The sequence below is a fragment of the Oryzias melastigma genome, linkage group LG13 (assembly GCF_002922805.2).
Source record: "Oryzias melastigma strain HK-1 linkage group LG13, ASM292280v2, whole genome shotgun sequence".
Lineage (NCBI taxonomy): Eukaryota > Metazoa > Chordata > Actinopteri > Beloniformes > Adrianichthyidae > Oryzias > Oryzias melastigma.
The window spans coordinates 31,435,223-31,461,541 of NC_050524.1; the positions used below are offsets into that span (position 1 = coordinate 31,435,223).

The window sequence follows — 26,319 nt, forward strand, 5'->3', positions numbered from 1 at the left end:
CTATTCTAAATCCACATGATTAAACATATAAACCTTATGCAACAAAACACATTGAAACCAAAAGAGTACATTTCCTGCAGAATTTTGTTTGTGGCAGTGACATAGGTGCTACAGTCAGTGGACCACTAGCTCACTGTTCCGCTCCATTCTGATACATCCAATTGCAGACAAATAGGTCCATGTATCTCTTCGTTTTTCTTGTCTGAGTTGGCTCCAAATTGTACGTCTGGATAGCTCCGATATTGCTCGCCATAATGTTAGGTTAAGACTGTGAGATAGGCTTGGGCATTATTCAGATTTTGATGCCGTCAAGATTCCTCCACATTTTAGCACGGTATACAGTATTACCATAACTATTTAAGAATGTCGTAAGCACCACTAAAGTCAGTGGGCTCTCCTTCTTCATTTACTGGGAACATAAAGTACTCACAACTGTGGAAGTTGTGTTCTTTTTTAACACCAAGTCACCTTGTGCACAACTTGTCGTCTTTCTTCCCGTTACTCGCTTGTGCGCCTCTCTCGCTTCTGAGCTGTAACATGCTGATGTCAGATGATGATGACACTCCCGAGCGGATTATTTCATATCAAACTGTTTATTTAAAAGTGAAAATTTGAACCAAAATAAGTGCACTGAACATACAATCAGCTTTAGGTATTAAATTCATTTTATTTCATATATTTTTCAAATAATCTCTTTATTAAGTCAATTTTTTCATGACTGTATTGAAAATGATACCATGTCTATTTTAGACACAGACAGTGCACAGACCTTAATACCATACAAGCCTATTGTGAGGGCCTGTAAGCATGGGATGCTGTTGTTTTCCTGCTTTTTGAGTGTGACCCAGCAAACAGGCATGACAGGTTTACAAATGGCAGTAAAAGACCACAAACTCAGCAGCATTTTTAGGTTAGCATAATAAATTTGCACCCAAGTGGGCTTTCATTCATGCAGTTAGGGGCTAGTAGTTTACAATACTGACAACAAAGAGACAGAAATAGTGGGGAGAAAACAGGGAATGGCAGTGAAGTGGGAAAAAGCAAGAAAGTCGCATCACCTAGTAGATATTTCTCTTCAAAAATTACTAAATGACATAGCTGTCAAACCCAGTTGCCTCCTTCTCTCCTCCCTTTATGGTTACAGAACCCCCCATGATAGTTTCCAAGGCTAAGATTGGCTCATAAAATAAAATGCCGTTGTTCCTATCTCAGCCCACTTATGATACTTTGAGGTCGGAGGGGTCGAATGACTAAAAATGTCCTTAGCTGGTATGGCTTTCGGCCCAACTAAGACACAATTAAACGCTCACATGGCCACATCTACACACGGACACAAATACTCACACGAACACCCATGACTCTGCTATTTCTCTACCGTGCCCAATGGTGAGTTGCATGCATTCCCTTGTGTCCTTCACATGAGTGACCTTCTGCCTTCTCTTGAGTTGTGCTGTTACCCTTCTGCTGTTGCTGAAGAAACAATTGCCCCAACAAAGTGTCCTTTCCTCTGATTTTTTCTGGTTTTCCTTCATGTATGTAAAGAATTTTGATATGTATATATATATCTACTAAGGTAGGAGTGAATGGGATTAACACCCAATACCAGCACAAGCTGCATAACACTCTTCACTCTTGATGGCTTGCAGCGCAAGAGACAACGTGTGAGGTTGAGTAGGTGGATATGCACTCCTACAGAACATTTCACCTGATTGTATTTTCCAACACAAAGAAAATTCTAATCCTCTGCCACAAAATCAGGCAAATGTGTTGACACAGAGCTTATTAATCCTAAAAGGAAGAATAAGGAGGTGTTTGACAGTGCATTCTGAAAGCTCAAATAATCTCAATTGGAATTCCCAACATGTTTTGCGGTGTCCAGTTTTTATCATTGAAGGCCAAAAACCCCATTACAAATAAAATCAGAAGTAAAACTGTTATAAATGAACACTTATGCCTCGTTTTCACTGAGCGGTCTGGACTGGACCAGACCGGTATGGTATTTTGAGCATTCGGAAACATAGATGGACCCATTAGGCCGGACCAATTTGTTCCATCTTTGGTCCACTGTTGGTCGTAGGTCCATAGAAAAATGGATAGGACAAGATAGGGCGGGGCTTCTGTCTTCACCAGAAAATCCATTCATTGGCGGAAAGGTATTACAACAACAGCAAGTGTCCAACCAGTACTTTTCCAGACTCAAGATCTAAGGCGAAATTTCTGTCCTCTCTTTGTCTGTATTCTTCTTTGCCTCCCACAATCTTCTTGCAAAGAGTATCAAATTATTTGCGTTCAGTATTCTCCTATTATTTAGCGGGGTTAGGGACCAAGAACAGGCAGAATCCGCGAATACGGAGGGCTGCTGTAGTCACACCCTTATGACACACAACTATTATCGGTCTATAGCCCGCAAGCGCCTTGATGGTCCAACGCTTAATGACAAATCTAATTTAGTGATACAGGTTGTTGTCTGTAAAGTTGATAGTTTATATAAGTTACTGTTTTGAGTGTATTTATTATTGGCGAGGTTGACAGAGGCTGGGTGTTGAGGTCCCAGAGGAATGATTTATGGGAAGGGAGAGCATGTGTATTGTAAAGTTTGTTTATTTGTATACATGTACGTGTTTGTGTATAGATCTTTGTGTGTGTTTGATTATATGGACAGATGTTTGATGAAAAAAGAAAAAAAGGGTATAATTTCCATTTCTGATATAGTTTGTATTAAAGATTAAAATTAAGATGTAATGTTAGGGGTTAAGATTAAAAAATTTTTTTTTTTACTTCTTCCTACTCCATTTCGAACTAAATAATTGAGGTGTAATGTTTTTATTTATAATTTAGATTAAAAAAAAAATCCGTAGTTATTTTTTGTTGTTGTTTTGTTTTGTTTTTTACCATGTACTTTGTTTGTATTGTTCAAAATAAAGGACTAATAAAAAATGGAAACACTTAAATGGTCCGGCCCATTCTAAACTGGCCAGGAGCGGACCAGTCCAGTCCGTACCGCTCAGTAGGAACGAGGCAAAACAGGTTGTAGATGAAGCCAACTATCCTCTGTTTGGGTGTTAAATCATGACTTTAAATCACTATTTTTTGGCGTGAACAGTTATTCTTGACAGACAGACGGACAGATGGATAGATGTACATGAATAACTGAGGTAAAAAAAAACAATTTAGCCAAAATGTGACAGAAAATCTATTATTACACTATGTCATATGAACATGTCATGTTATGCTTATTCATCTGTGTTAATCAACTGCAAGTGTAGAGGGACATGTTTCCCGAGGGTTATAGATGCTCACTTCAACAGATGTGAATATAAACCTGGGGAGAAAAAAAAGAAAAAAACATTTACAGTGGAAACCTTTTGTGACACTAAGTCAATAAGACAAGGATTAAACGGCCATGAAATTGGTTCCTTTTATCACATTGCCTTTAAATCCAACATATAAAATATATCAGAAATTGTATAAATAACATATAAATTCAGTATAATTGATTTTTTTCTAAAATAAAAAAAACAAAAAAACAAAACCTGGTTGTCATTGAATTACTTTTTTTTATTTCAATTTACAGCACAAAATATTACTCTTAAGATCTATTTTACTGCAATTTTAAGTGATAAAACTCAGAAAACTCTTTACATTTGGTTTACTAACAAGAATATGTTTCTTAAATGGGCAAAATGGTATGCACAATCCATTTTACATATTTGACATTGATGAAAATACAATACTGGGTTTTCTGGCAGTATGTCTAGAAAACTAGGAGAAGTAGATGCACACAGATCCATTTTGCATACACAATGTGATTCATCAAATGTAAATTGGGACCGCGGGAGCTGTTCTGGATCTATATTTTGTGCGTTTAAAAGGCAGGTGCTAACTGGCTAAACTTTTACACACAAATGACTGCAGTCTTTGCTAGCACATTGCATTGTTTGCTTCTGGACTGAGAAAAAACTAGCCGTAGTTATAAAAGCTGACATATTTATCTTTTATTTTTGTCCTCTTTTTAAATAATGCTTGGGTTTTACCTTCAATTATATTTTTTGTCCATCTTCAGGTAAATCCTTCCTGAACTTCTCTTTGCCAACCCCTTGCTCCTGTGCTCAGGGGCAGCTGGCATTAGTAGCCTCAATCCTTGCCAAGACCCCATCTTTGACTCTCCTGTCAAGGGCAATACTGTCTATCACCAGCATAGATGCAGACCTACAAGACTTACGGAGCAGCCAAGTATCCCCGCCATGGTGCATGTGTCTTAGAAAACACTGTTCACCTCTTGTGTCATTAATTCTACAGCATCTTCAAGGTCACTAAACTACCGTTTTTCAGAAGCACTCCAATCTTAGCACCCATTCTTTTTTCACCATTAACTAAAATTACTTAGTGTTTTCAGTGGTTCTTGTCCAATATTGGCATTTAACCAATGTGTATTTTTCAAGTGTTAATATGAGATTTTACCCAATTACGCCTGCATATTCAGAATGCTGTCTAACTAGTTACGCCGGGTTCACACTGCACCCGGAAGTGCCATGAAGCGGAGTGGGCGCAAAATCTACTTCACCTCACGTTCACACCAAGCATGATTTTTTTTCGCAATTGTCAACAGGCGTTTCTTCTCAACTGTGGTTATTTAGAGCATCTGCAATTACTTGGACATTGTCCATCTTGACTTGTCCCTAACCCCCCCACCCCGCACAGCTTCCACGTGCGGTGTGAACCAGGTGTTATAGTATACTATGGTATACTTGTATTCTGTGGTATTCTAGGTATACTAAGAATCACAGTCCACTACTTTACAATGAGTGTATGTGGTGTTTATATATATACATATGTTTATATAAATAAATATAAATATATTTGTTTTTGTGTGTGTGCATATATATATATATATATATATATTTATGTATATATACATATATACCATCCTTTGTCATTTTTCACTCTCCCAGCTGTAACAATTTTCTTCTATAACAGAAGAGGGGTTAAAACTTCTCACTCATTTAAGCGGATCTTTCTAAACCAATGAAAATAAGTATTTTGTAAGTCTTTATTTCTTAAGAGTCAAGCTATGTTCTTCAAAGATGTATGAATTCTTTTTTTTAACAACAGATTTCTTTCCTACCAAGATAAAAAAAAGAGAGAAACTATAATGGGTTGAGGCTGAATTATCCTCCTTATCATTTGTAGGCTTTGAGAGTCTAGATCCTTTCTTAGTCATTGATAAAAAAGAAAAGCAAAAAGCCATAAAAAGGATTGCGGAGCCCATGATTTTCAGTAAATAAAGAGAGACAGAGAACAGCTTCACGTATTGTATCAACTTTACACGTGTTAGGGCTGTGTTTAGAATACAAACTTTGCTATGTTCTTGGTGAAACTGTGACTCCCTTATACTATAAATCTTATTAACAGACAGTGGAGGTGACACATTTAATAGTAAAGGAGACCAACATGCACTGACATATGCAATGAACCGAAAAAAATTCAGTAAGATTAAAAAAACTGCAGCAGTCTTTTTACAGTTTAAGAGTTTTCCAGAAAAGTGCAGCATTCTCTTCTCTCAAGAGAATGGTGATCCATAGCTCTTAATCCATGAACTATAGTTGTGCCAGAAATTACAAGTGTTGGTAAATGTTTCTTGATGTATGTATTTTACTACCCAACCACATTCCTGAAAAAAAAAATCATCTGGATGAAACTTGCAGGTTAGTCTTACTGCTCCAGTTCATATAAAGCTTTTGTGAAGGTAGTTTTAAAAGATTTAGAAACTTTGCGACAAAAAACCTATTCAGATCTGGGTTAAATAATAGTTGTTCCACAGATTGACTGGTATGTGACAGAAGCCAAAGTAGCACCAAAGGTTCTTGTACATCTGGCCCCAACTGCATCTATCTGTTATCTGTTCCATTGGCTTTCACTACAAATTGATGTTTTTAATTACGGAGGCAATGCTTTGCAGATGATACTGTAATCCGTGCCTGGCAATAAACTTAGTGGTACCAATGTACTGTCTCTTTGATAATTCCACTTCGATGAACTAGCTTCATCGAAACTTGACCAAATTTAAACTCTTGGTTATTAAAATTAGCCCATTTATCTATCTACCATGGTTTCAAAGTCAAGACTGACTTCTCCACTATTACATCAACCAAGTGGTAAAGATCATGGATTATCAATCAGCTTTTGCTGTCTCCAGGTAATGCAGATTTGCATTTGGCTTTATGTAACCTTTTGACACCAGAGCTATAGTTTTAGTGTTTTCAGTAATTCAACTACAGTAATTCTTCAAATGTTTACACACTTAACAATAGTCCAGTGGATGAAGTGGAGAAATACAGTCTTGTGCTGATATGCAACACTGTACAGTAATGAAGTGCTTATAGAATCAACGTAAATGAGTTGTTTCTGTCCTGGAGAAAAGTGATTTTGCACCGATCCAGCTTTCCATTAATAAAGTGTTGCATGTTGGTGCAAAGCAAATGTGAAATGCTGCTTTTCTCCAGGTCAGTATCAACGGATTTGCATTGATCATGCTCATGGTCGAGGAGTTTCCAGTATGCCAAAAGCGTGTGTTATCTGGGTGTCGTTGGTGCTGAAAGATTAACTCAGCAGGCCACACAGCTGCTGGATCAAGCCATAGTCAACTCCATCTGCATGCCATTATCCCCATTTACTGCACTGTACTGCACTGTATGTGTTACTTCAATTCACTCTAGCTTTCCATAGTAAGATGTGCCTCCCTGAACATTTTATCCTTTCTTGCACAGTGAAATCCACAGCTGTCTAAACCTATTTGCTCAGGTGTAAATTCCATGTCACATAACATAAGCAATAGACCTGGAATTATATAAGTGTGCATTCTTCCACTCCATTTCAAGCAATTAATTAAACTATTTTGACAGACTTAACATTTAATGGATTCAAGGTGTCATGTGCTCTATTTATGTAAAAGTACATGTGGCTTGTTTAAGATTGAAAGTCATTATAATAGCATTATTTTTAAGTGGATGTATAACCAAATATTTTTATTTTTAATCAAATCATCATTAATTTATTAATTAATCTTTTAAACTATTAAAGTTGTCTTTTAGTTATGATTAAGCAGATTTTAGCCCTGTGTTGTGTTCTGCAGAGAAGCAACATTTCATTCAAAATTACCATCTGAGTTGTGGGCAGAACAGTAGGTGTATAAAAGGCCTGTCTCCACTTCCCATCATCCAAACCTCACACCCCCAACTCAACATTAGCGGTGCAACAAAAATAGCGAGCAAGAATGGAACAATCCAGCTGTACAGTTTTGAGCCAGATGCCAGCTCAATTGAGGAAAACTTTAGTTGATTTTTGTTAATAATTACTATAAGTAATGAATCAAATGTAACATGAATGTGTCTTTGTTTTTTTATTATTATTTTTTAATCAATCCATTTCATTATTTCTGTAATGAGTGAAAAATCTGTGTGTGAGGAGCTAATGTCCTGCCAAATGTAACTTCCATGTCACAGCAACAAACTTTTTCTAACCATGCTTTTACATTTGCTCCTGATTCACAACAATTTGAATAATAAAAAAAAAAACAACTCCGAAATGCAATTTTGTGCCTAATTTTCGTTTTATATGTCATCCATCATCAGAAAATTGCACAAGAGTGTGGTAAAGACACAGTACTTGGACATTTCTCCACGACTCTTGCACACTTTTCTGATTTTGCCATTTTTTTTTATTTCTCACACATTGTCAGATTTTTTTGGGACATTTACTAGTAACTTGAGGTGTTCTTTTTCTATTTTATTTATCTTTGTTGTCCGTCCATATTGGAGGGAACTGTATCTGCATTTCATTGCACCTAGCATAGTGACAACAAAGGTGTTCTATCTTTCTATCTATCTATCTATCTATCTATCTATCTATCTATCTATCTATCTATCTATCTATCTATCTATCTATCTTTTTTGTTCTTTTGTTTTGATTCTCTAACGGTAAGAACACATGCCGGTGGACTGATTCAGTGAATGCCACTTCAGATCCTGTCTTCAGAAACTTCCAGAAAAGACACCTCTTGACTTTCCTTCTCTATCAAACACAATTATTTAACTTTTCTCTTCTGTTCTATAATTCCTATTCCTTATCACGCTTTTCCCTTTGCCCTCCTATTACAACATTTCTGCTTTCCGTAATCCTCCGGTGTCTTTGCAGAGCCTTATATGGTCCCTCTTCTCCGACCCACTTGAACCATCTGCTAAACTACTACATTTAAATGCAAATGTAAACAGCAGAAGATTGGGCTGTATTTGTATACAGCGAACAAATTGCAAAGCTATGGCTTTTTAAATTATGTACATAGCTATTTATGAAGCATGCAGGCTGTAATTTTAGCGAGAGCATAAATTACGCAGATTTGTCATACTGCATGCGAGGACAACATGTGTTCCATCCATTGATGGTCCTATTAAACTACTGTGTCACTGTGCTGTACACTGACGTGCGCACACATTTTCCAGTGCACTAAATACAAGGGAGAAAAAAAATGTCATGCCTGGCTAAGCTTTTGACATAAATGGGCTGCTGTGGTATTAGAAAATGAGCATCGTTTTAGAAAAGAAATAAGGAGGAGGGCATTCCATACATCCACCAGAATCTGTTACTATTGCTTACATTAACAGACCCAATTAATAATTGAAACTTCCTTTTCTCCTGAGCATCAAACTGAGCTTCATATTTGCCCTTTGGCCTGTTTTGTCCATTGGTTAGACAGGGATTAGGACACGGATGATAAGCAAGCACGAGGCAATGGAGGTGCACAGCTATGCGTTGCAGCTACAGTTATTTCACTGATAATAAGGTCGAAAGGACATCTCTCAAAAAGCATTACATCTCATCAGTTCATGGTTTGTAGTACACACTTTAGATAACTGATATTTGTTCAGCCAGCAGGGAACGGAATCCGAATATATCCAAGTGTCAAAGGCAGCACGGGGAGGGCTAAATTAGCATGTTTTTGATCTTATTTTGAAAATATTCCTTCCCAGTGGATGCATTTTTTTCCTTTGCGTCTCCAGTGTCTGGTTTTCAAAGAGCAATTTTCTTAATTGAGCAGAGATAGCTTGAACAACCCTAAAATCTAAATATTCAAAGCATTTCCTTTAGCTCTATCAACTAATCCGTGAACATTATCAAACTTTAATCATGCAATCTCATGAAAGTTTGATAACTTGCAAAATGTGTGTCATGGATTTCTTGGAGGAGGAGAAGGGTTTTTCCCTATCAGACAATCAAGCAAACATCCTTTGTGTTGCTTGCTAACAATGTCCTTTAGTCAATCTTGGGCTTGATATTATGGGAATATGAAAGAGGTGGGCTTCACACTACCACGTCTACAGAGACAAGTCACGTGCAGATGCTCATTTACTTTGGGCTTACTCCTGCTGCTGTGTTTGTGGAACTCCTGCTCTGCTCTGGGGGACATGCAGCACGGCGCCCGAGTAGGAACAGCAGCGGGAGCGTTGACAGGCTCTTTCACACTTGCGTCAGAGAAATTCATTGCCTTTTTGATTACCCTACCCCCTCCATGAGAGCAAGGAGATGCATAGTGATGATCGATGTAGCTCTGCAGTCACATAAAATGAAGGAGGCACATAGAGATAAAGGTTCTGGCTTTCGGGAAAAGGGTGATCCGGTGACTTTCCTCCCAGCTTGTTCCTTTCCAGGCTCTCCTAACTCCTGAAGTATCTTCATTGTCTTACTTCTGCCGCTGCCTAGTGTCTCATTGTTGCTTGTCTTCTTTTGGTTAATCCACACTTTCTCAATAAATAAATCCCTCCAGATGAGCTGTCATCTTACAGTGCCTGCTACTGTTAAATAAAAAAGGAACAGTCTGGGCATTTAATGCCACAACTGTATTATGCATCAGCAAATTTCACAACCCCCCTTTCAATGTTATCGCTTTGCATCCTCCTCCTCCTCTGCCTTTTTTCTCGTCAGTGGTGCATGGGACTTACCTTCAGGTCTCTGCAGGAGTAGCTGACTGGCTCCCTTTGAGGCATTTCACAGCTGCTTTGCTCCCCAGGATTTACCCAATCCTTCCCTGGCTTTTTGTTCGGTCAACAACAGTCCTGCTGCATCCCTCCTGCCACCCAGCTCCTTCTGCTCATCCCCGCTCTATATCTACCTCTGTGTGAGAGGGGGGTCTGTGAAGTGTGTGAGGCGGCGAGAGAGAGAGACGAGGAGAGAAAGAGCAAGCCAGAGTGGATTCAAGAGGAGATGGGGGGGTGTTATTGAACACTGGTATTGAACAGCGTGCTCCAATGCTCCTGCAAAGCTGGAATGTCTTTTGAACTATACAAATGTGCCTTCTTCTGCAATAGTACAGAAGAAAACATGCCCAGGAAAGTCATCAATAGTGGCATCCCAATGAGGAGAGATGAGCGTTGAGGCTTGGGGGAGAGTGATGTGCTACAAAGGGTGGTAGAATCAATTGCACTAAAACTGCAGTTGAAGAAAAGCTTTGGGCGTTAGAGAGACAGAGAAGTGTTGGCATAGAGAGTAGGGCAAGACAAAGAAAGAGGAAGAAGAAAGGAACAAATGCTGGAATAAAAAGAGTGAGGGGGAAAAAAAGGACCATTTGACCCAGTATTTCAGATTATAACTGCAGTGAGTAGAAGGGGCTGTGGAAGAGAATACAATCCTTTTTAGAAAGAAAGTGCTTTAGATACAAAAAAAAGATTAACTTCTAGGAATTTAGGCACATCTTTTGCACATTTTATGCAATGTAATGTCAGTTACTTTAATCATCATCCAAAAGAAAATGTTCAACCCAGTGTTTAAAGGAACCATACAAAGAAAAAAAAAACTACTCTTGAGCTTTTAAGTGTATTATACTGTTCATTCCTCACTATAAACAGCCCCAAAGCGGTATTTAGATCCATTCACAAGTTTCTGAGTCATCCTCTAAAAAGCTGCGATCACAACAGCAGCCCCTTCCAAACCCACAAAAAAAAGCGGGTCCACACGTTTTCGTCACAAGTTGAGCAAAGCCCCCTCCAGTCTGCTCTATCCTCTCTTCTCTATAAAGCTAGCGGCATTGCGCATTGTGTTGTGAGCCACTGTAGCGAAGTCAAAGAAACACTCACTTGATTTAGTGTTCCAACTTCGTGTGGAGGCATCCACCAAAGAACATTCTGGTGAGGAATCTGCATGACGCGTTAGGATGGATTCTGAACTTATTTGAGAATAGCGCAAACAGACGAGGAATATTTGGAAGACGCCAGGAGAAAGGTAGCAGACTATTTCCTGGTGGAAACTGCGAACAACATTTGAAAGAACTGGTTTGAATGTGGATTATCCTCCTGATTCATAATGATTTGAATAAAGGTTTATAATAAGATTCCTTAACACACTTTTTTTTACACATTAACAAGCATCATTATTGTGTTTATACCAGGGTTTTCAAACTCAATTTACCTTGAGGCCACTGAAAGCAGGGTCTAGCTGAAGCTGGGCCGTATGGGGTTCCATTTGAGCCAAAAATATGTTTTTTTGCCTCCATTGTCTATATCTTTTATCTATTGTCTATGTCTACTAAACAAATATGTTGACAATTTGTTCATGTCAATGTACTACAAAGGAATATTTTTTTGCGTGTCCTGTAAAACAACAGGAGCTAACGACGCTAGCAAATGTAGAATTTTAAGCATAAAGCATGCTGAAACATCACAAATCAAATACGAAGCCTTCATCAAAGAAGTGTGGACATGCAGAAGATATTGTTTAGTAGACGGTCATATTAAGGCAGGGCTGCAAACTCGACTTCAGGGCAGTAAACGGCCCGCAAGCTGCCAGTTTGAAACCCCTGGTTTATAAGGTAAGATATTTATTAGCACATACGTCTAATAAGGTTTATTAACGTACTTAGTAAGATTCATTAATATCTAAAGAAGACCATTGTCTGCAAAGGCCATTTTAATAGACTTCTTACAAGCTTACAAGTATTAACTGTTTTTTTTTTTTTTTTTGACAGATTGAGCATTTTGCAGCATCTCATCTAAGGTGTGACAGAACAATGAGATACTCACAAATGCTAATGTTAATTTTCTTTGTGTCCTCCATCATTAAAATGCTACAACGTGCTAAAAACACCAAAAAGAAGATTTTCATTGGAATGGGTCTTTAATGGATTGCATTCAATCTTTCAAACTTTTGTTGCAGCTCAATCTTCAGGCCTTTTCCTCTGCATTGGTAGTTGTAAAAGATGTGCACCTGTTTTACTTGTTATTCACTTTGGCTTTGTACATCAGAAAATATGTTTATGCAGGGGGAGATTCATCAGCGGGGGTTTGGTGCCTTACCTCGGCATCTGGATATTAGACGGATAAATAGCGGCAAGCGAGAGCCCGAAAGCTTACAAATGACAGCCTTGAACAGTCGCCTCCAATCACCTGCCTTTAATGGTTTTGAGAAACAAATGTGGATTTTTTCTGATTTAATGTCTTTCACGCCTAAGTGCTACTTTGCTTGAAGGAATAGGAAACTTTGTGCAGACGCTTATTCATGCATATTTGTGTTTTTTCGAGATTGCAATAGTGTAACCATCCTTTTTCAATATTCAAGGACCTGATTTGAAGAAACACAGCTTTATGTTCAGGACTTGATAAACAAAAACACAAATGGAACTGTAGATATCAAACAATAACAATGCTAATGAAAAAAAAAATTGTTTGTTCTGCATAAGCTCCGACACATAAAAAAAAAGATGTATCTCTTATTAATCAGTGGTTTATACTCCCCTAAGGCAACTGTAAAGCTTCTTTGATTTATCCTTGGAAATTAAAATGTTCTATTAACCATTGTGTTTTCAGAATTTAAAAAACAAACAGAAATATTTAAGACTCATATGTCATTGATATGTTGTTTTCAATGGATAAAGATCAAATGACCACAGCTACATCAAACAAACGGGAGATCCTAAAAACGTGAAAGAGCAGCTACAGCCAGGAAAGTACTTCATGTTCTTCCTCTGACTTTAGGAGAAGATTTATGACACTGTAGGCTCCCCATTGTTCTTGCATGTACTCCCCATGCTGAGGCATGCATGTGCAGCAACATCGCTTCATCTTTTGTCTGCCTCTTCCTGTCGGGCAGCAGCTGACAGCAGATTATGGCACATCAAGGAGTGAGGTTGCAGTAATGAGAAGCTTGGGATCTGCTCCATTGGGATTCTGGCTCGAGGACACCGTCACACTGAACGATAAAAAAATAAAAAAAAATGTTGTGTTCGTCAGCAGATGCACGAATCGTGAGTGTGTTACAGCTTAGCTTCGGCTTGTTGAGTTTCAGGCTGTGTTTAATCATTTCCTGTCCTCAAGTAAAACCATCATTGATCAACACATAGTCTTTATTACCTTTGCTGCTTATCCTGTGGAGGTATTCAGTTCACATTAATCACACATTGATAAATATGCTCAGCACATTTCTCAATACATGTGCTCACAGCAAGGTGGTTGCATAATGTTAAATCAATGTGGGCAACAACATAGTATTCATTGGTTCTTTAGTAGATGCAATATTACAATTTTAAGACGAGGTTATCCTTCACGACAAAGGAGCCCAATGCAAAAAGATCAATGCATTGTTAGTGCTTTATGGACGTTTATCAGTAGAAAAATTACAATATGAATAATTAGACAGTTCCATTGTTACATTTACTGTTAAAGTGTTTATTCTCATGCATCAGAGCATCATATCAACTGACTTCAATCAATGCCAATTGTGCGCTTTAAAAGAAAGCAATGCCAACTAGAAAATTTGGAATATCTACAATAATGCTGGTGTGAATGCTTTCTCCTGAATGTGGTTGTTGAAGATTCTTTGGCAATTTCAGAAATTAGCTGAAAGTGCTTAAATTATTTGCATGGTACCCAAACATTTTATCTTAACCCCAAATTTGCCAAAAAAAAAACAATAAATTGCCCCAAAATGATAACACGTTACTAAAATATTAGCTTGACTCCAAATTATCCCCAAAAAAGCTCAGTAGATGTCAAATTAACTAAAAAAGCTAGCTTGTTGGTTAAATATTAGCTTGACTCCAAATTAGCCCCCCAAAAACTTAGTAGATGTCAAATTAACCAAAAAAGCTAGCAGGTTGCTAGAATATTAGCTCAGCCCAATATTTGCCCAAAACACTTTAGTAGATGCCAAATTATCCAAAATTTCTTACATGTTGCTAGTATATTACCTTATCCCAAAATTAGCCAAAAAACCTCAGTGGATGCCAAGTTTCCCAAAAATGCTAACATGTTGCTAAAATATTAGCTTGACTCCAAATTAGCCCATTAAAAAACAGTAGATGTCAAATTAACCAAAAATCTATCATGTTGATAAAACATTAGCTCGCCCCAAATTAGCCCAAATCACCTCAGTAGATACCAAATTATACAAAAATGCTAACACGTCGGTAGTATATCAGCATACCTCCAAATTAGCACAGAAAACCTCAGTGGATGCCCAATTAGCCAAAAAAAAAAAAAAAAAGCTAACAAATTGCTAGTTTATTAGCTTAAAACCAAATTCGCAAAAAAAAAAAATAGCCAAAGAATTAGAAATTGCTTAAAATTAGGAAAGCCTTGAAATGTATGAATACCAAAAATACAAGCATGGATATCCTGAACTTTTTGATACCAAAATTGCATAAGTTGAAAAGTGTAGAAAAAAATTGAAAAAATGTCCCATTGACTTAACATTGGATGAAAAATCATATAAAATTGTGTAATATTTTAAATACATTAAACGTACAAATACTAAAAGTACAAGCAGAAGCAGAACATATGGATGAAAATGGAAAGGATCAGGAGAATCGCACAACAACTGCATCCCTGTTCCTCTGTGGTGGGATGAAGCACAAAGAGTTAGCAGAAAGTCACACCAGGATCTTGGATTCCCAGCAGCCCTCGAGCAGATACAACCACTGGATTAGGAAAGGATCATTTCAAAGGTTGGGAGTGAGCAAGAAAGAAGGAATTAAGTTTCCCCTTTGCAGGCCGTGAGGAGGTGAGAAGGAAGTGTCATTTATCTTAATCCCCTCTACATTCCCTTCATTCTGGCATTCCCTTTGCTGCTCCACACTCATCCCGGCTTTCTCTCCATCTTCCTGATTGGGATCTGTCCGTTTTGGTTTCCTCCACTCTTCCTCTCAAGCTTCAGTGGCTCTGATTGATTCTTTTTGTCAGGATTTATGGGACTGTGATGAGCCGCACTGTCACCCGTGTGCCACAACAAAAGCCTGACATGACTCCGAAAAAAACAGTTTTATTAAAAAAAAGAAAAAAAAAAGCATAGAACTTACAATGTTAAAGTTAAAGACATATTTTGCCAGAGCATAGAAATATGTTTGGTAGAACTATGTAATAGGTGAACTGAACTGTAATGCAGCGATTATTTGTAAATGTTTTGAATTGAGAATGCTTAAAGACATAATCAATAAACAGTATGCATCTGTATCATCTGTCAGTAGAATTCTGTTTAAGCAGTTTTACCATTTATGGGAAGCCAAGCCAAGAGAAACCAGTAATACTAGAGCCGAGTCACAATATTTGTGAAAACATTTTTTTCAAAAGCTAAATTTCTGTGGATTGCTTCTGATAATTACTGCAGGTCAGGTTTGGTCCAAAAATAAAAATAATAATAATTATAAAATCTTGGCATAAATGCCTTGACTTGAAATGTAACTTTTCAGTAAGTGGGACCTTCAAGTTCAAGTGAGGAGCAGCAAAGGTGGGTTTATATATCTAACTGTGAAACCTGCTTCAAAATGTTCCTCTTTCACAGTGACACCTTGTGGACGAGAGATGTACTGCAGGACCGGAGAGGTGCCGCATATTTGGAAGATTGCAGCCCTTTAAAGCATGCTCTACTGTAAATCAGCTGCCACAATAAAATACACCAGGAGGTTTATTTTCTTACTTTTGGCCAGTAACTTTGCATAGTTTGTGTTGTTCATTTGTTTGAGTCAAAATTTTGTACAGAATCATGTAATCTGTAAGTCTGAAATGAGAATCTGGAGGTAAACCACCATGCCATGCAGCTTGTGTTTTTTTCCAGCAAACAAAGAGTCACTGCAAAGCTAGTTTCCATTGTTTGTGAGAAAAAAATTGGTTTGTTTTTTTCCGAGACAGGTGGAAAATGCCACACATTCCTCTAAACCTATCTTACCAGCTCTGTTCTGAACAGACATTGATATAGTATATATATTGTTGAAGTCATCATATTTTTTCACAACTAAAGAATTTCCATTATTATTATCATTATTATTATTTTGCTTCATAGAAGTGCAACCTATAAGCACAAAGCAGGTTGAGTCACTTCAAGTGCGTCTCTCCAGATACCCACAGCGTGATAAAACAAAACCTTGGCAGTCTTTCAGATTCACATAAGCAGAGCATCGTTACAGAAAGAGTCATTGCCCATGCACTTGACATTTTCCATCACTTGCCCATGGGCTGATTTTCCATGCACACAACGTGTTTGTGCAGATCCATCAGTTCCAAAACACACAGACATACATGGCTAAAAGCGGCACGTTCCTAAATATGCAAGGTATCCACAACATTGTCTGCAAAAATACCACTGACAAGCTGCTATAAAGAGACTATACCTTTAATTGTTCAGCTGATGTCATGGGATAATGCCCTGTACAATAAAATTATCATTTTTCTTTCAATAAATACATATAAATCATTGGAATTGGATAGACTAGTCCTTAGGCACAAAGTTAGGTATGCATGTTGTTTGCAGGTTTCTAACAGGTCTTGCTTTACATTTCCCTAATGTGAAATGCAAGTCATTCTGAACATGCCACTGACAGCTGAGAGGCTGCGCCAGAACACTAAAGAACAACAAAAATGCACTTGAGCCTTAAAAAGAAGCTTTGTGTTTTCGTTCCCCTTCACTACCTTCATTATTTAGGCTATGTTGCTGTTTAATCAGGCTGAAGTCCGTGGAGCGCATGACAGCAACACAAGATCCTAGTTTTTTACCTGAATGAGGGACGACAAACAAGTTCTGCAGGAAAGGAGAAACATAATCTTAAGTTAGATAAAAAAAAATAAAAATAAATTATAAAGTTATTCTCTGCAGGTCTAAGCAAACTCACACAAAAGACATTTCCCAAATGATGGCAGAGTGGAAATCCAGTACAGTAGTTTTGAGGGGGATTTGGTTATTAGAAATGCAATAAAAAGACGAGTTCTTGCAGGTTTTCTCCCCCGCAGGTCCCATGCTCCTAGTTCTTTTTCAGGCCGTAAAACTGCCATTCTTTCTTTCATAGTCCCCACGTTCATTACTGCAGATCTTGTGACAATTTTTCATTTTACTTTTAAGGCATGAATGTTCTGGTTCTGTGCATGCTGGGGTTTGGAGATGTATTACTACTTTTTTAGGGAATATGAATTGCTCAACTGACACTTTCAATCTAACCAGTGCAATCCATTCAAGTGAACATGTGCACACTGATGTCACTTTCTGTTATTTATTGTGTATTTATTAAACTTCTCTTCTTACAGAAGACTTATGTATTGTTTTTTAATGTGTCTATGCAACGTCAATCATAAGTTATTGTCTGAACCTTGACATGAATGTTCCCTCAGGGATAAATAAAGTTTTTTGAATTGAATTGAGAATTCAGATTGCAGAACTTGGCATTTTACCAATTATAATCTGAGAGTAATTGTTGAATATGGATGCTTATATTGATACGATGACCCAACAATATGGTTTGACCCCTTGGCTCTGCTCTCTTTTCCCTTTTTCATTAATAAGTTCCTTACAGAAAATAAGGAAAACAGGAAAATAAGAGAAATAAATGACCCGCTTTAAATGTAGAATAATTTAAATAATGAGATTAGATGTAGAATAATAATAAAAAAGGAACATTTAATGCACAGATTTTTGGTGCATTTTTCTTGAAAACTCCTGAGGATAAAAAAAAAATAGTAAAAGATGATGAAAAAAAAGGTTTCACTGATGTATTTAAGATTAAATAATCTAGTTTATTGTCAAATCTGATGTTCGAAAAAACGTAACTGAGTCAGATTAGTGTGTAAAAACGATATAATTAAGAAGATCAAAGTACAGTCAAAGGAAATAATGAGCAAAAGACAAAAGAGAGACTGTGAGCGTGCACTCTACAATTTCACTGCAGAGGATGACTGCAGATACTATAAGTGGGTAGGAGGATTCTGCAGTAATGGTGAAACTTTTTTGACTCTACTGAGGCTGGGGGCTAAAATGTGAGAAATGCCCTTATTGTAGGTAACCAGGAAAGACTTTTGCACTTTTCATCATTAGTGCATGTTGGCAAAATATACACCGTTCCTGAGAGTTTGTCTGATGTTCAAACTATTCTGGCATAAAGTTTCTGCTCTGAACCTAAAAACCTTTTCATTTTGATCCAAGATGTAAAAGTAAGCGGCAAGTTAAATTCATGGTGTTTTTTTTATTTATTTATTTTTTTTTAACCACACACATCATATTTAAAACCATTTCAGCATTTAACATTTGTTGGAAATGAATACACTTCTGCATGGTTTATGGTACAAATAAATAAATCCCACCAGACAAGGAAAAAAAAAAAAAAGTCTTGCTTTAACCCTTTAACAGCTGAGGCGTAGTCGGTGACACAAAATATTTAACAAACTGTAACTTTTCAACAGTTTAAAGGATCATTCCTGCAGATTCTGAAGGAGAAAAGCAGCTCAGAATCTGTTGGAATGCCGTTGATCGTGTTAACGGTAGAAAAGTTACAGTAAATCAAAGAACACAAACACCGGAGATAAAGGGTTAATGCAAAAGTCAATGTCTGATAAAAGCTTGAAAGAATCAACGTGGTAAAATTCTATATCTGATGCTAAATTCGTAAAAAAAAAAAAGTTATTGGAAATCACAATAAATTTAAAGGCAAAAGCTTAATGACCTTAAATTCACTATACTCATTTTCAAAATGCAGAAATAAGGTTTGGCAAAAATTGGGAAACAACTTTTAAAATATTCTTAACTTTTGTTTTTAGTCATTCATAATAAAGTCCTTTTGGTTCCCCAGTCTGTCACACAAGTTTAACTTTTCTCATCCATTTAATTGTATTTTTTGTGAAATCTTTTTAATCACACTTAAATTTTCATATGTAAAATCAAGACACAAGGAAAAATGAACCAATTTTCATTCCTGACTTTATTTCTAAATATTAATATAAAAAAATATCTGTTTTTTTTCCTTTCAAGGTGATGCCATGTTAAATGGAGTCCTGGATTAAATGGTATGCTACAATTTAGCGACATACGGCCAGAAAGGGATTAAAAAGAGCTTTTAAGGACACCTTTATAAATACATTTTACAAATACTTGTAAGCTGTCACCGCCAAAAACAAATTACCTTCAGGCTGCATCATATTGAACTGATACAAATGTAAAAACAATGTGGAAAATGAGAACAGTTTTGACCTGGAATGACTGTTCTGCCGCGTTAATACGCAGGTTTTGGACTAAAATTAATTATTTTTGGTTCCCCTACATTTAAGACTCATTATTAATGCCACTGCAGATCAGTCTGATTTAATTTGATTAACTTTTTTTTTTTTTTTTAATTAAAGAATAATAAGTCAATCAATAAAAAAGAAAAGGAAAATTTTCTAAATAAGAGCAGTCAAACTTGTCCTGGAATTCTTAAGTGATCTAAGCTTTGTTATTCGGCATTCTTGTGAACGTTACACATTGAAATGCTGATTGACTGCAGTTGGCCTCATTGACATAAGACTCAGAAGACAATGAGATAACAGATAACAGTGTGCAGCTTTTTTCCTTTCTTACAAGCAACAACAGAGTGGAAATAATCAATGCCATAACATTTACAGAAAGCCTTTTAGTTTTCGTATTTTTTTACGTTTGAATTTAGATGAATGTGATGATTTGGCCCAAAGTTAAGAACATTTTTATGTTGAAAGTGAACCCAAGAGCTGTCACTTGTTGTAAAAAACGTAATGTAAAATAATGACTTCAGTTTTGTGTGATTTTTAAATAAAAATTCATATTAGGTAAATTATAGATTAATTTCCACCAAAATTGCTTTAATAGAATTTAAATTGTTAGTAAAAATCTGTTGCTTCATTGAAATACAATAAAACAAAAATATTTTATTTTCCGATTCCTTCTTATTTGAGTGTTACTGGACAAAATCTACAATAAATATGAAACAACCGTCTGAATTTAGGACAGCTCCTTGCCCCGTTGAGCTGATAGGGGTTAGTTTATCCTTTGGTGACTGATTTTTGTGGACAAAACACAACTTTTCAAAGCTCGTGATTGGCACAGACGTGTGAGATGAGTAAGGCGAAGTGCTGCTGGATGTGTCTGTGGGCGTTGACACCACCTGGACAATTCCAGCGCACGGAAACTCCACTATATAAAAGGACACAGGTGTAGTCTGACAGGCACAGGACGAGGTGGACACACCTAAGGTACCTCAGCAAACAAGGCAGACAGACCCAGAAAGAGCCGCCATCCATCAAACTCTGAAGTCTTCATCAGCTCTCTTTTGGGTGAGTTTAAAAAAAGTTGTCAAACTTTGTTATAATGAAGTCTCGTTTCATTTTAGTTCTGTAAAAAAGGCAGAATAGTAGGATTTTTTTGTAAAACTTGTACTGAATTGGAATATGTGAAAACAAAAAACTTTTTTAAACAAAACATAATATAATAATTGTCAAATATACTAAAACAGTAATGTTTGATTTCCAACGTAAACTTTACACAAGTATAGATATATAATTCAGCAAATGTCGCAGTAAAACCCTTTACATTTAAAGCTTCTCTTTAATATTTCCAATTAGTTTTATTTTAAACTTGTCATCTTTAACCGTAATGTTGTTATTTGGTATAGTGCATTCAATAAACACGGCTAAATGACTGATATTATGTCTCCACAAATCTTTTTACTGCAAGGACATATGCTGACTAATGATTAGGTCTGGAAGGAGCTGGTCTGCTTCCAAAAGCATTACGGCTTGCAAACAAGCTATGAAGTGTGCTTATCTGATTTCTGTTGACCAAATGACTGGCTGTGATATAGAGGGGCTGCAAACCAAAACTTAAAACTCGCTACACTGGTCATTTTGGACCGCTTCACATTTGCTAACAAGCATGACTTGATCCAAATGGTTGCTTGCATGACTTGGCAAGAACAGGGGCTATACTTATTTCCAAACCTCAGTACTTTTACCACTGCCTGTTAACATCCTCTGAGCGAGTCACTTATGAGAAGTCGATGCTTTATTAAAGCTGGAGGTTGTTATGCAGGTGAGCAGCTGCGCTTACAACTGACCTACCTCAATTTATTGAAATGTTCTATTTAGCTTTCTTGTAAAGCAACGGAAAGAAAAGTCAGGACAGAAGGTGCAAAATTCATACATGTTTTCCTGCACTTATGGGTGACTGAAGTGCATATGTGCAAATGGAAAAAGCAGAATATGTGAGACATTGTTAAAGCAGTTACTGACATATGTGTATGCTATAAAGAATATATAAGAAGCCAGTGTGAAGTGAAAATCCAAAAAGATCATCTAATATTAGGACAATTCAGCATTTAAAAAAGCATTTTTTTCTAGAAGTAAAGTTGAATTTTTTGTTTATCTAAAGTTTGTTCCTAACCAAAAACAAACAAGAAATATTTGCTTTCTACACACCGAACAGAAGAAATATTCACAATGTATTTTAAAGTTTATCACTAGCTTATGTATACCATTTTTCTCTCTGTTTCAGGTTTTTGAAAACAATGAGCTCCTTTAGAGAACGATTCCACGACTACATGGCGGAAAGAAGACGCCGAAGAGCCAGACTAGTGACCAAAGATGGTCGCTGTAACATCGAATATGGAAACATCCATTATACCAGGCACTTTGCCTTCCTGGCCGACTTCTGGACCACGTTCGTTGAGATCCGGTGGCGATTTGTCCTCTTCCTGTTCATTGCTTCCTTTACCCTCAGCTGGTTCATTTTTGGCCTTTTGTGGTACTGGATTGCACGATCTAACGGAGACCTGGCATGGCAAAATCCTTCCCCAGATCACTCGCCATGTGTTAGCAATGTAGTCGGACTCGCTACAGCTTTCCTCTACTCACTTGAAACCCAGACTACCATTGGATATGGTGGTCGCGCAATCACCCCTGTCTGCCCTGGTGCCATAGCTCTCATCATCATACAGTCCCTCATTGGAGCTGTGATCAATTGCTTTCTATGCGGAGTCATCTTGGCTAAGATCTCCTTACCCAAAAAGAGGGCGAAGACCATTACATTTAGTGAAATGGCCGTCATTTGCCCCAGAAATGATTCCCTTTGCCTGTCGATTAGAGTGGCCAACCTCCGCAAGACCCTGATGATTGGAAGCCAAATCTATGGCAAACTTCTGAGAACCACAACAACACCTGACGGGGAGACAATCATAATGGATCAGGTGAGCATCGACTTCATGATGGATGCTGGGAATGACAACCCCTTCTTTGTGTGCCCTCTCACTTTGTACCACATCATCGACAAGAGCAGCCCGTTCTTTGAGATGGCAGTAGACAACATACACAACCAGGACTTTGAGCTGGTGGTCTTCCTGGACGGAACTGCAGAGTCCACGAGTTCTTCGTGTCAAGTCCGGACCTCCTACATTCCCCACGAGTTCATGTGGGGCTACAACTTTATGCCCATCATCTCCAGAAGCAAAGAGGGGAAATATAGAGTAGACTTCTCCAACTTTGCTAAAGTTGTACCAGTGGCAACAGCGCATTGTTCCTACTGTTACCACAATATTAAAGGCCACCATCACCACTCCACGCTTGGATGTGAAAACCAGGGTTTTGAAGTGATTGAAATCGACGACCCCCCGAATGTCACAAAAATGTAACACATTGACTTTCAAAGACATTCACAGACTCTTGGACCTTTTTTAATTTTGCACTTCTGAAGGACACTGAGTGATAAGAGGCAGTTGGGGACTGCCCAATGGGAGATGTTGCATGATGCAGCATTTAAAATGAAAACAACAAACCTGCCAATTGCCTATATTTGTGTGTACATGGAAAAGACATGTGTGGGTCAAGAGTGTCATCATGAGCTTTGTATGTTTGTATGTAAACCACACCTGTCAGTGTAAAAACCTGTTTTTTGAGTGGAGGCCAAGTTGCGTGAATTGTTGAAATTTCAGTTTTTCTGGCAACTCCCACAATGAGTATTTAAAAAATTGTGGGTGGTTCCAAAACACGTGTGACCTCAAATTCATGGACTACATCTAAAGACCATATAGTTACTTCATTGGTCATGTCCATTGAACTTCTGATCCAAGGACCTTCTTCAACCTTAACTCAAACCCTGACATGAATAAGGTTGCAAATAAGTTCATCTGAATGACAAAAAAGTCTTCACCAACTCTCTGCACTGGGTTTCACTTTATTTTAACAGCCAGTGTGGGATCTTGTGGATCACTGACACATAGCAAATCTGATCGTTTTTAATGAATAATGTTTTTTATTAATGGAAAAGTTGATCAGTGCAGCTATACTGAACATTTCTGATATATTTCACCAACAAACTGCTTGATTGCAAAGCAGAACTTTTTATTAGCCAGTAATGTAGCTGCTTGAATGAGGAGAAAAACTTGGTTGTGTGTAGCACAAACTGTGAAAATTGATTGTCTTTTTTATGATTATTTACATTAAAAAATATCAGTGGGATATTGTGTCTGTAGAATTGTCTTTAATCATGGTATAAAACACTATTACAAAGCACAGCAGCAATGTAATGTCGGTAGCCAACCCGCATAGCAGTTTTTATCAGTAAAAAAAAGTCAAGTTTTGACAGCAAATAGAATTCAGAACATTATGCACACACCAAAGGAGAACCAGAAACGACAGCTTGCAGCACACTGTCCAGTCTTAAGCCTGCATGGTTTTCAACATGAAACCAAAATTCTCCCTGTTGGAGAAATAGGTGCACATACTGCACACTAGCGTGAGGCTTTAACAGGTTTTATTAAACTGAGTCACCCCCCCAGTGTGAGCTCTCTAATGAGCTGCACATGTCACTAATATTTGTCTGCATATGAGAAAGCTAAACGAAAGCTGCAAATCTGGATAAAATATAAAAATATTTTAAAGCTAGAAAAGACAGCAAACCGTTCTATGTAAGCTGAATGAATACAAAAACAAAAAAAATAATAATAACTATATACTTTTGATTTTTTTATTCTAATTATAAATTAATAATTTTACATTTCGTTATTTATTTTATTTCAATTTCTTATAAATTTTGAAATAAATAGCAGTACCCTTGATGGTTTTTCCCATTTCTGTAGTCAGATCCTGTAATTATTTACAAGAAAGTCTACTAAACATGATATCGGATCATGAAAATATCAAACTCACATGCTGTGAGTTTACAACATAATATGAATAAATAATGTCTACAGCTGAAATGACGTTTGATTAAGACTTGACCGACAACAGTCAGGATTTATATGATAACAGACAGATGTGGCTATCAGGGCGCAGTTGCGTGTGAACGGCATGTTAGTTTAATGTTGAAACCAAACACTGTAAAAAGTGCAGTTTGACAATGAATAAAAAATCTGCAGGTAGACTGGCTGTAACTTCCAGAGGGCTGTCATTTGTGAACAACATGGCTGCATTTAAATTCCAAGGAAATTATGAAATTCCATGGCAGCAGGCTTTACGCAATCCTGAATTCATCAAGGTTACTGTCTAAGCCAAAACACTTCTGTGTTAAAAATGTGAACACCTGGGTTGCAATTTTCTTCCTTAAAAAAAGAGGAAGTGAAGGTAAGCTTTAACCAAAGAGGATGTATTGGTGATCTTTTCAAAACAGAGCACGTCATTCTGAACTCTGACCTTACACTTAAGAGTTTTTGCTGCAATACAACAACAATAAACTGAATCATGTTGCAAAATACAGTGTTTCTTAGCAGGTGTACCCAAGGGTGGAGTCATTACTACGACAAAACAAATGTAGACAGTTTGCAATGATCAGAGTAGGCAGCCCAAAAATCCCTAAATTAGCCCTTCCCTTTCCTTCAGCAGGGCAGAGCATTACTCGTGTAAACAAACATGTCACACTGGTGAAAATATAGTGAGCTTATATATATATATATAAATACATACAGTATATATACTGCTCACAAAAATTAAAGGAGCGTCACGGTTGGGCAAACAGGAGGAAACCCAGATGCAGGAAGAAACACATTTGAGATATAGTCCACAGGTTTTAATGTACATAAGCCATATTGTACACAACTCACAGGGCCAGGAAACAAGACGAGCCGAAACTAAGGGCTGCAGCAGAGTTCCTTAAATACACAGAGTCTTAATTGCTGAAGTACAGGCAGCTGTGACTGCTTAGCAGGATCCACAGGAGGAGGGGTGGAGTCACAGCAGTCTTCACAGAAGCAGAGAGGGGGGTAACTGGAGCAGAACATGACAGGAGCACTTTAAAGAAACACATTAGATACATCAGATCTCAATATGAAGTTGGATATCCATACAAATAACGACAGGTCAGTGTCTTAGGAACAAAAGGATGCCAAGTCTTTTATTGGAAATAAAAGTTTTTAGCCTACAGAGGCTCAATTGTGTAGACACCATAAAATCAGAGTGAAATGAAGATGTGGCAGGCTAGTCCATTTTTTCCTAAACTTAATTTCTGCAACTCAAAATCCTTTTCAGTATCTCGTGTGGCCCCCACGAGCTTGTATGCATGCTTGACATTGTGGGGGCATGCTCCTAATGAGACGACAGATAGTGTCTTATGACATTTCCTCCCAGATCGGTGTGAGGGCATCCCTGAGCTGTTGTACAGTCTGAGGAGCAACCTGGACCAAATGGACCCAAACATAATGTCCCAGAGATGTTATATTGGGTTTAAGCCAGGGAATTGTGAAGGCCATTCAATTCCTTCATCCTCCAGGTACTGCCTGCATACTCTTGCCACGTGAAGCCCGGCATTGTCGTGCATTAGGAGGAAACCAGGACCTACTGCACCAGCGTAGGGTCTGACAATGGGTTCAAGGATTTCATCTGGATACCTTATGGCAGTCAGAGCACCATTTCCTAGGCAGTAGAGGTCTGTGCGTCCCTCCATGCATATGGAACCCCAGACCATCACTGACCTACCACCAAACCTGTCATGTTGAACCACGGTGCAGGCAGCATTACGTTCTCCTTGTCTTCTCCAGACTCTTTCACGTCTATCACAGGTGCTCAGGGTGAACCTGCTCTCGTCTGTGAA

At 37.6% G+C, this 26,319-nt stretch overlaps 2 protein-coding genes across 2 annotated transcripts in view; one reads left to right on the top strand and one right to left on the bottom strand.

The window, feature by feature from the left end:
- kcnj5 (potassium inwardly rectifying channel subfamily J member 5) overlaps positions 1-10,187 on the bottom strand; it is a 36,576-nt gene extending 26,389 nt beyond the window's left edge. The window contains exon 1 of the mRNA XM_024277968.2: positions 9,996-10,187. The gene's annotated coding sequence lies outside the window, so the exon portion shown is untranslated. The remainder of the gene's footprint in view (positions 1-9,995) is intronic.
- Positions 10,188-20,333: 10,146 nt separating this feature from the next.
- LOC112149955 (ATP-sensitive inward rectifier potassium channel 1) lies at positions 20,334-23,753 on the top strand. Its single transcript, XM_024277969.2, has 2 exons — positions 20,334-20,579; positions 21,796-23,753. The coding sequence occupies exon 2, from the start codon at positions 21,809-21,811 to the stop codon at positions 22,925-22,927; it is 1,119 nt and encodes a 372-aa protein (XP_024133737.1). The 5' UTR covers positions 20,334-20,579; positions 21,796-21,808; the 3' UTR covers positions 22,928-23,753.
- The last annotated feature ends 2,566 nt before the right edge of the window (positions 23,754-26,319 follow it).